This window comes from Triticum dicoccoides, chromosome 4B, assembly GCF_002162155.2.
Source record: "Triticum dicoccoides isolate Atlit2015 ecotype Zavitan chromosome 4B, WEW_v2.0, whole genome shotgun sequence".
Classification (NCBI taxonomy): domain Eukaryota; kingdom Viridiplantae; phylum Streptophyta; class Magnoliopsida; order Poales; family Poaceae; genus Triticum; species Triticum dicoccoides.
In genome coordinates this window covers 669,380,862-669,391,280 of record NC_041387.1, presented here as the reverse complement: position 1 = coordinate 669,391,280, position 10,419 = coordinate 669,380,862, and the positions used below count along the sequence as shown (strand labels likewise).

Genomic DNA, 10,419 nt, shown 5'->3' with positions numbered 1-10,419 from the left:
GGCCCCGACCCGGACCCCGCGCTCGCCGGCCTCCTCCTCGCCCTCCTCGCCCCCTCCGGCCCGCTCCTCGCCGCCGCCGCCGCCGCCGACCGCCGCGCCCTCATCCGCTTCGCCTTCCCCTCCGAGCGCCTCCCCTACTGGCTCCGCGTCGCCCTCGCCGACTCCGACGCCGACGCCCCCGGCCGCGCCCTCGCCTCCCCGCTCCTCGCCGCCCGCGTCGGCGCCGAGCTCCACCTCTCCGTCTTCGAGTACTTCCTCTTCTGGTTCGCATACTACCCCGTCTCCTCCGCGGATCCCGCCGCCTCCGCCTCCGCCCCGACCCACAAATCGCGCTCCCGCATCGAGTCCTGGGTCTCCACCCTCGCGCCCACCACCGCCGGCACCCGCAAGCCGGGCCAGAAGCCGGAGCCCTGTCTGTACCTCAAGCTGCTCTACGCCTACCTCAGGGAGTTCGTGCCGACGGCCGCGTGCACGCCGGTGCGCCGGCTCACCGGCACCCTCCTGCAGCGCACCGCCAGCGAGGAAGGCGCAGACGCCGCTGACCCTTTTGCTCGCGCCGAGTTCTTCCTCCACACGCTCGTCCAGTTCTGGCTCGTGGGGGACGACTTCTCGCCGCTGCCCGTGCAGACGTACCGTGCGTTCGGACTCAAGCTGCCCTCCCGGGCTCGCGCCGAGCTGAGCGAGCAGCCGCCGTCCCCTGGGCTCGGGGATGCGGTCAAGCTGCTCGTCATGTACCTGAACTGCTGTGTCGGTGGTCCTGCACGCATGGTGTTTGAAGGAATGACAGCGAGGAATGTGGTCTGCGATAGCCAGGTTGGATTCTGGAATCCCCTGATACAGAGGCCTATGTATCGGTTTGTGTTGAGGGCCTTCTTGTTCTGCCCCATTGGCGCGGTGATAAAAAATGCGACGCAAGTCTTCTCTGTGTGGTTGGCATATATGGAGCCATGGAAGGTTACGCAAGAGGACCTGGATGAGTATGATGTGTCCCGGATGCAGGGGACGGACACACAGGTGATGAAGAAAGGGGAGCTGCTGTATACTCCATCGTGGAAGAGTTATGTGCTGTCCAATTACCTGTTCTATAGCTCGATGGTGGTGCATTTCCTGGGTTTTGCACACAAGTTTATCCATTCTGATGTCTCCTCAGTGCTCGTGATGATTTTAAAGGTTAGTCCCGGTTCCTGAGTTTTACGTCTGTTGCCATGCCATACGTGATTGAATTTATGTTCAGCGTTAGATTTAGCCGCTTGAGGTCTCGTATTCCGTGATGGTCATTAATGCCAACAAGTTGTGACAACTGAAACATGAGAAATGAGGGTGCTGGGTTTGCGCCTTGCAGGTGTCAGGGTCTTGCTTGTTTTACTAGCTCACTACATGTTTTGCAACTAAAAATAATTTTTAGGCTCATGACGGTGTTTTTAGCTTCACGCTTTGGTGTATGATAAGGAAACCGATACGGCCAAGATGAACCACCAGGAGATAGAGATCTGTGGAAGTTCATAGGTGCGGGAGTTTGTTGTTCTTGTTCGGTCCCTCAAAGCTAGGATTGTAAATATATGATTGAGAAGCTCCCACTGTTCTGAACGGTACTTGCCATATAAAATATAATTTGTGAAAGCAGGACATAGCGAAATTATATAGTCTGTCAATGGAGCACCCTTGGTAGGTATGTCGATCTGTAAGCTTTTGAGCTAATAGTGTCTGCACATTTCTGTTTATGTACATATAATATGATAACCTGCCACCAGTGATGTTGTGCCTATATCTATATGTCTTCAGTAGTTTAAGCCTCCTACACTGTCCTGCTAAGTTTGCCAAACATAAATGTAAATGTGCGAGTCTGTAACATGCCTAAGGTCCTTTGTTGGATGTTCTTACTTTATTGGACAGTGTTTTAAGGCTCTCTGTTCAGTGTATACTCTCCAAAATTATTAGTCATGCATTTCTGTGACGAACAGTCTATGATAATTGTTTTGTCAAGGAGCACCTTGTGCCTATTGTGGTTATGTGCAATTCAAAGGTTTCCATTACAACAGGGAGAAGCAAGCTAGTCATGCATTTCTGTGTATACTCTCTGTTCAGTGTATACTCTCCAAAATTATTAGTCATGCATTTCTGTGACGAACAGTCTATGATAATTGTTTTGTCAAGGAGCACCTTGTGCCTATTGTGGTTATGTGCAATTCAAAGGTTTCCATTACAACAGGGAGAAGCAAGCTAGTCAGCTTCAGATTAACAAATTAATGAAATACAAGAACTGTTTTGTTTATTCTGTTTTGCACTATCCTTGAGTATTATTTGACCAATTACATGCTTGTTTTGTATTATTCAGGTATTGGAAGTCTTGTCTTCGTCAACAGAACTGGTGGATCTTCTATATAAAGTGGATATTGCCTATCATTCTAAACTGGTTACTTCACCGTCAACTTCTTCAGAATCAGATGACATAATCAAGTATGTTCCGTCAATCCGTGAGCAGCTAAAGGTGGGTTACAGCTAAATTGTGATTTGAAATTGTATTTGATTACATTATGAAGTTGCTGCCCTAAATATTTGTATAACCTGTGTGGTCTGTTACAGGATTGGGAGGATGGTCTGACAGAAACTGATGCAGATGGATCTTTCTTGCATGAGCATTGGAACTCTGATCTAAGACTTTTCAATAGTGGTGAGGACGGGGCTTATCATCTGCTTCAGGTACACATTTTGTTACATGATTTATAATTTAGCCTGTTTGTTCTAGTCACTTTAACCATGATTACTATATCTCGCATCATTACATGCTTGATTCCACTTCCAGTATATGTGTCCATTTTCAGTTCAGCCGAATTAGTACTTGAGTTGTACTGCTGAACAAATCAACTGAGTTACAGGATTATCATGATTTAGAACTAGTAGCGAGGATTTTATTTGTAGTTGCCTTATATTACTGGAGGATAGTTTAGTGAGTTGTCTGGCATAACTTACACTTTCATTAAGACTATAACTTAACATATATTTTGTATCAATGTTGAGGGACTGGGAAAACAATTTGTAATTTCGCTAACACTACCTTGTGCATACTGGTGAATTATTTTTCATTTGTGCTCTGCTTGTGTATATTCTTTTTCATAATTTTCTGAAAGCTAAATATGGGTGGATGCTGATATTGGTTTTTCATTTCTGTGAAGCTCCTTCTGATCCGAGCAGAGCTGGAGATACAACGCCTGCCAGGCGACACAGTACAAGCTCTCCAGTCGTTGGATCTGATAAAATCCCGGATGAAAAAGATCTTCCAGGGCCGCATTGAAGGCATCCACCACCAGAATACTTCAGCGCAAGAGTTGCAGCATCAACATCCAGGGCGCGGCGAGATATTTACACCTAAGCATCCCCATTCGGGGAGGAGCAAGTTTGGCGAAGTAAGATACAGAGGCGACTGGATGAAGAGGCCCATCTCGGAGACTGAAGTGGCCTGGCTCGCGAGGATCCTTATCCACATCTCTGACCGGCTGAACGACGCCCTTCGACTTGGCTGCGACGGTGCTGCTGATGATAGCGTTGCTAACCCGACGTACATCAAGTTTGACAGGAGCGATCTGACGACAATAGGGGGACCGAAGGACGCCGCTAGGATGGCTCTCGTGGCTATCTGTTCGCTGCTGGCGGTTGTGGGACAGGCGGTGCTGAGGTTCATGAGGGCGCACAGGGTAAAGATCAATCTTAGAGTTTTTGCTTCGAAGAAGCTGCTGACTGGCCTCGTGTTGCTGTACGCGATGGTGGCGGGGACAAAGAGAGCTTTTTTTTGAGCTTTACATGTGTTGCTTCCAGCACTGACACCGCCGCTAATGCTTCTGTGATCTTCACTGAAGCTCCCAAGTTGGAGATGATGGTGCATGTGATGTACAAAACTCATAGGAAGGAAGGAAGAGATGGAAACTCACAAAGGGATCAGACTTGCTAGGTGTGTGTGCCGTGGAGACTGAGAGCAAGGGAACGGTGCTCACTGGCTGGGTTCTTGTTTTGCTCTTTGTTAGAGAAGTGGCTGGCAACGGCACTCATGTAAAATGAAAGGAATGATGTAAACTTCCGTTGTAATACAGGGCTTCGCCAGTTGTTTTTGTTTATGGTTTGTTTGTCATGGAGAATTGCATTTGCTATAATGAGACTGATAACGAGGTGGTCGCACTAATGAGTTCTTGCTGTGCTCTACTTCTCAGGATATGCCCTTCTGCCGGTGGTTGCGTTCTCCAACATTGCTCTGCAATGGTAGGTAACAAAGCTGCATATGTATTAGTATTACCCAGTTATATCTTATTTCTATAGTTCAGCAGTTATGTTACTGCTAATATAGTTCAGTTTAGTGTTACAACTGTAAAAAGTAAAAGCAGCATGCTGCATACAGTACATAATTGACGCTAATGTCGTTCCTGCTGATTTACATGTGATTATAGAAAGCCTTAGCGGGTGACACCTATCTTGACCCCTAAGCCATCAACAGAACGGAGAAAACAAAATCTCCACTTCTCCAGGAAGAACAGAGCTCCAAACCAAAGCCAGAAGCCAGAAACGATGCCAAGAATTACAGAGTAACACAGCCCCAGGTCTATGAGTTTTGTGTGGTCTTCAATTCCCTCGCCCAATGTAGGCTCACACGGGCTCAAGGGGAAGCCGCAGAGCCCTAGATTATTGCCATATATTGATGGATCTGCAAGTGTCTGCAACTGATTCCCGGTGGGTATGCGGCCCTGTAGGTGATTGTTTGAGAGATTTAACACACCGAGGGCCGGCAGATTTGAGATGCTGGGAGGAATGCCACCTGAAAGTTCATTGCATGAGAGGTCAAGGAACTCCAGGAGCTCCAGTCTGCCGATTCTCTCTGGAATACTGCCTGATAGATCATTTCTGGATAAGTTCAGAAACCGGAGAGCTTCCAGGTATGTTAGCTCCTCAGGGATGTTCTCCGTAAGTCGATTGCATGATAGGTCGATACCTGTGATTAACCCAATGCTTTTCTGAAAAGTTTGTTCATGGCCCTTCCAGGATATGTTGACTCTCTCTGGGAACTGATCCACCCGCGGTCGTCCATTGGCCATAATCTTTAAAGGAGCGGAATCCCTCGGTTGGACCAACTGGGGAAGATTGTGCCTCATGGAGGTCAATTTTCTGAAGGTTACAGGAATCGATCCTGTCAAGCTATTGTTGGCCATATCGAGCAGCTGAAGTTCCGAAAGCCTCGATAATTCTGGGGGAATTTGTCCGGTGAAATTGTTTGATCTAAGCCTAAGGATTTTCAGTGATGGAAGCTGACTCCCAATCCATGCAGGGATACCACCAAAGAACTGGTTGTTCCCAATGTCCAGGGTGGCCAGCAACTTGCAGCCTTGCAGGAACGGTGGGAAGGCGCCGGCAAAGCCATTGCCTGCAAGATGAAATGAGTCGAGAGAGCAGTTATGGTTTGCCATGGCCGTGAGGATCTCACCTGAGAAGGAGTTGCTGGACAGGTCCAGGACTTGCAGATTAGAAAGTTGGGATAACTCAGGTGGAACAACACCATTGAAATTGTTGGATGTGAGGCTCAGAACTGTTAGAAGAGGAACACTTGTTCCAACCCAAGAGGGGATATCACCGAAGAACTTGTTGTTACCAAGATCTAGGATGACGAGATCTCTGAAGGTTTCAATTACGGATGGAAAAACTCCAAGAAAGTTATTGTTAGCAAGACGAAGTGACTGGAGTTTAAGGCCCAAGCTCGTTGATATGGGAAGTTCACCTGAAAAGCTATTGTTGGACAAATCCATAGCTAACATAAGTTTGAATTCCCACCAGCAACTTGGGAGCTCTCCAGTGAGTTGGTTATTTGATAGATCCAGTTCCTGGAGAGAGGTCAATCTGCAGAAGGTTTCATGAATATTGCCAGATATTTGATTATCGTTCATGCGTAAGCGTGTAAGATTGGTTGACTGTGACCAATCAGACGGCAACTTCCCTCCCAACTGGTTCACTGAGACATCCAAGTAGTCCAAGTTGGGATTGACACCGAACACTTCGGAGATGTTGCCGGTGAATTGATTGCCTTCCAGCCGCACCTGTAACAACGACGTGCAATTCTCAAGGAAGGATGGCAGCCTGCCGCTGAAGTTGTTGTGTGACGCAGTGAAGTTCTGCAGCACGAGGCCATCACACAGTCTATGCGGCAGCTCGCCGGAGGAGTTATTGTTGGCGAAGCTCACGTCGATTAAGCTTAGCCCCTTACCAAGGTCCGGAGGTATGGTGCCCGTGAAGTTGTTGTGAAACAGGTTGAGGTATTGGAGATTCCTGAGTGATGTGATGGCGGTGGGCAGCTCACCTTCCAAATGGTTGGTGTTGATGTCCAAGACTTGCAACGCCGTCATGCCGCCAATCTCTGGCGGGATCAATCCGCCGAGCAGGTTGCCGCCGAGTTCGAGAGCTCTAAGCTTAGACATGGACCCAAGGAACTTGGGAATTCCACCCATCAGATTGTTATCGCCAACCCGCAGGTCCTGGAGCTTCCCCAGCTTCAACAGCGACCTCGGTATCGGTCCAGAGATATTGTTCTGCGACAGGTCGAGGTAGGTGATGTTGCCGCTCTTGAGGATGAACTCCGGGAAGCTGCCGGTTAGGTAGTTGAGGTAGAGCGACAAGAAGGTGATGGTCGGCATGGGCGAGAACTTGCGGTAGTCTGGGTCAGTGAGGAAGTTGGAGCCCAGGTCGAGATGCATGATCCTGGGGAGCCTGCTGAGCTGGTGCGGGATGCTGTCGGCGAGGTTGTTGTTATAGATGCGGAGGTCGACGAGGCCGGAGAGGTTGCCAAGCTGCGGCGGGATGGAGCCGTTGAACATAGTTGTTGCCTAGGTCGAGTCTGACGAGGGACTGCAGCCGTGAGAGGCTCGCTGGGATGGCGCCCCTGAGTTGGTTGGCGCTGAGGTCGAGCGCGGTCAGAGCTGGGAGGGCAGTGGCGTCCAGCGTGCCGGTGAGTCCGACTCCAAACCCCCGGAGCCTGAGCGACGTGACGCGGCCGGCGGCGTCGCAGGCCACGCCGCGCCAGGAGGAGCAGACCGGCGTGGCCAGAGTCCAGCTGGACAGCACGGGTGTGTCGCCGAGTCTGGCCTTCCACGCCAGAAGGGCGTCGGCCTGCGTGGTCGCCGGCACGGGAGCGCGACGGTGCGAAGGAGGTGCGCGAACGCCGGTCTCGCCATGTCCCTGCCCGAGGTGCTACTGGGTTGGAAATGCCGGACGGCACACGCTAGCAGAGAGCGAGTTCCCCGGTTTGTGTGGCCTGACTTGTGACTTCCACCAGTGACCGACCTCGCCAGTCGCCGTTCTTTTCACTAGATGACCCGTTGCGCCAATGGCGCAAAAAGCCAATTCAAACCATGCATTATGTGAATATTGTAGGGCACATATGAGAGAAAGCAAAGATCAAGATTATCAATACTTAGTATAGTCATGTCTAATGTGTGAATGCTAAATCATCATTTGTAACCCTGTTTTGCTCTGGTGTCATCCTCATCTAGGGAATACAAATGTTTGTATCACGGTAATGCTCTGGGGCAATAGCATGCAAGTAAATTCCTGTTGAAAGGAGAAGGCATAATCCTCTCCTAATTTACACACTATAAACTCAACTTCTCATAATTTACATCTTCATCGCCTCCATAATCCTCTCGTAATTTAGGTCTGGGGCAATTGCACGAAGGAAATTCATATTGAAAAGAGAAGGCATAATCCTCTCATAATTTCTATACTATAAACTCAGCTTGTCTACTGATGAAAAATTGATTCAGTTCTAAAATTTCAAAATAGAGGAGAAATACATGTCCTCTAGACTGGACCACCACTTGGGGCACCATCAGCAGCAGCAGGGAGATGAATTCACGAAGCATCGGCTCTACATCATATCCGTAGACAGGCTGAAACTGAAAATGCAAGTAATATTTATGCAGGAGGCATCAGTTGTTCTCATCTCTCCGAACCTCCAATGAGCTGCCAATAATATTTAAATGAAAGCCTCCAATAATGAAACAATTCCCCTTTTAAAGGAAGGTGTTGCTGTTAGTGGAGAACAAATATTCTGCAGTATACTTTGTAGTGGTGTGTACGATCTAATAAATCAAGTAAATCTGTAGTGCACTTATGTAGACGCTCAGAAGTAATACTGTATAAGAGTACCTAATTTGTGCATGGACAACAGGCAACAATTGAAAATTTCCTAACTAATGTACTGTGTTAAAGAGAGAGAAAAGGCTAATGCCTACTCGAACGAATTAAGTGTAACGAACATTTGCCATAAATACCTGAGACATACAGCCTCCCTAAATCTTCTATAGAAGGCCAGCCGCACACAAAATAGAATCCTCACATGTTCATGTTGTCCAAATTTTTATAGGTACACGCTACATTTAGGAACCCCTTTTCAATTATAAAGAGGTAACAAGTGCTGCAATTTAAATATCCAAACAATCAAATGGTGATGGTGAAAACATGAGACTTTAGCATGCGAAATTACTGCAACTTCATTCTTACAACCATCAAATAGTACTAAGCTTTCTTAAGTATTTCTAAACCTTGATAAAAAAGAGATAATCAAATTTCTGCAGCAACATACAGGATTCAGTATTTTCAGGTCCATGGTGCACAAGCAACAGAGAGTAAAATTACACAATCGCACATGGGCAAACAGTTTAATTGGGCTTATAGACGAGCATTCTATATCTCCCCATCTGCAGCTAGGATCTGCTTATTTGACGCTAAGTTTGACGCGGAGAGTGGATACCAAACATTCAAAAAAAGGGATCATGCAAGCCATTTACCTTCTTGTATAAATTGCAGTTGCTGATGCTCCCTGTCACCACAGTCCTGCCGACGATAAGAAACGAGGGATCTGTCAAAGCAAAACCTGCAACATCATTAACCTAGCAATGATTCTGAAAGATACTACACCACTAAGTCTGTCCACCATACATGCACAAAAGATGCTTTCATAATCTCAGATTTTATATTACCATCATACTGCACTTGGTCAGCTGAATGATCCTCCCACCATCCATGGAGCTTAACAAGGCAAGCTGACAAGAAAATTAAGAAACAAGAACAAGCTGAACATCGCAAGGCAAAACACTCAAAGCATGATTATATATGGCATTGCTGCTACAAATGTATGGTGATAATACTCAAACAGAACTTCTCTTCTTTCACGCCTTGCACCAGGGGCACAATGAGTGGAATCTAGTGAATTAAAAGGAGAGGCTTTGCCTCGCGATGTTTCTTGTTTATTAATATTTTTTAAGCGAGGCCGAATCAGTGGTACCAATGTACTATCTAAAAACTGCATTGATGCCTAGTATGTAAAGTGACATACAGAAAACTCCAGTACATATACAACACATTCAGAGAAACGGATGACTTGTCAAGAATTAGGTGGATTATGCGGTTACAGCAACTTTGCCTACTCAAATGCTATAGAGACCAAATGATGCTGTGGGGCAGCTCACCATATACCATCAACTCTTGCAAAAATAGATCACGCACATACAAATCAAATGTACAACTAAATCAGGAATAAGAACACCATAAAACATTGGTCTTGGGATGCAAACCATAATCCAATTGGAGATGGAAAATAAACCAAGATAGGGTAAAGTATGAAGGAAGTTCTAAGTACAGTCATTTGAGTAAACAACAGAATGGTAACTACCAAATTTCTATTAATCATACATATGAAATAACCTTCATCACTTCTTAAACAAAAAACCAAAAATGAAGCTCACCTAGTCATGTATTGGTCTTTCTCTCTTGCTCTTGGTGTCCTTTCCCTCAAGTGTGATGAATAACAGGCACTTACACCATATTTATCATCACTTCTCCTTGGCTCATTGTGACGCCCGGATAATTAAGCTACAGTGATCCTCTGCTAATGATGCCACGTCACCTCGATTACTGTTCCTAATCTCGTGTTAGTTCGTAACTGATTCAAATTCAAATTCAAAATCAACCAAAGAATAAAAGTTTTCCCATATTAAAACTAAAATGTTCGGAATGAACCAAATATTGCATAGGTAATTATGGTGGAGAAAGCACACCTTTATAAAATGTTTAAACACTCTAAAATGAATAAAATAGTAACAATAATAATTATTTAAATGCTTTCAAAATGTTAAACAATTTCAAAACTATTTTGCTTCGATGCTAAGTGGTTTGTGGCTGTGGCTTAGCTTGCAACCTCTATTTTCTTGCCACTGTAGTATTTTACTAAAATGAGAAATAAAAGAAAACAAATAAATAGAAACTATAAGAGAAAATAAGGTTTAAAAAAATGGAAAGCCCCAGGCCAACTGGGCCATCCGGCCCAACTCCTCCCTGGCCCAACCGGCCTCCCATATCCCCCCACCCTAGGAAACCCTAACCCAACCACCC

The 10,419-nt window shown here is 46.4% G+C and overlaps 1 protein-coding gene and 1 pseudogene across 1 annotated transcript in view; one reads left to right on the top strand and one right to left on the bottom strand.

The window, feature by feature from the left end:
• LOC119293043 overlaps window positions 1-4,123 on the top strand; it is a 9,420-nt gene extending 5,297 nt beyond the window's left edge. The window contains exons 2-5 of the mRNA XM_037571646.1: window positions 4-1,170; window positions 2,336-2,488; window positions 2,584-2,700; window positions 3,174-4,123. Coding sequence (XP_037427543.1) covers window positions 4-1,170; window positions 2,336-2,488; window positions 2,584-2,700; window positions 3,174-3,791 — 2,055 coding nt within the window. The 3' untranslated portion in view covers window positions 3,792-4,123. The remainder of the gene's footprint in view (window positions 1-3; window positions 1,171-2,335; window positions 2,489-2,583; window positions 2,701-3,173) is intronic.
• A 162-nt stretch (window positions 4,124-4,285) lies between these two features.
• On the bottom strand, window positions 4,286-7,202 carry LOC119292225 (annotated as a pseudogene).
• Between the last annotated feature and the right edge of the window lie 3,217 nt (window positions 7,203-10,419).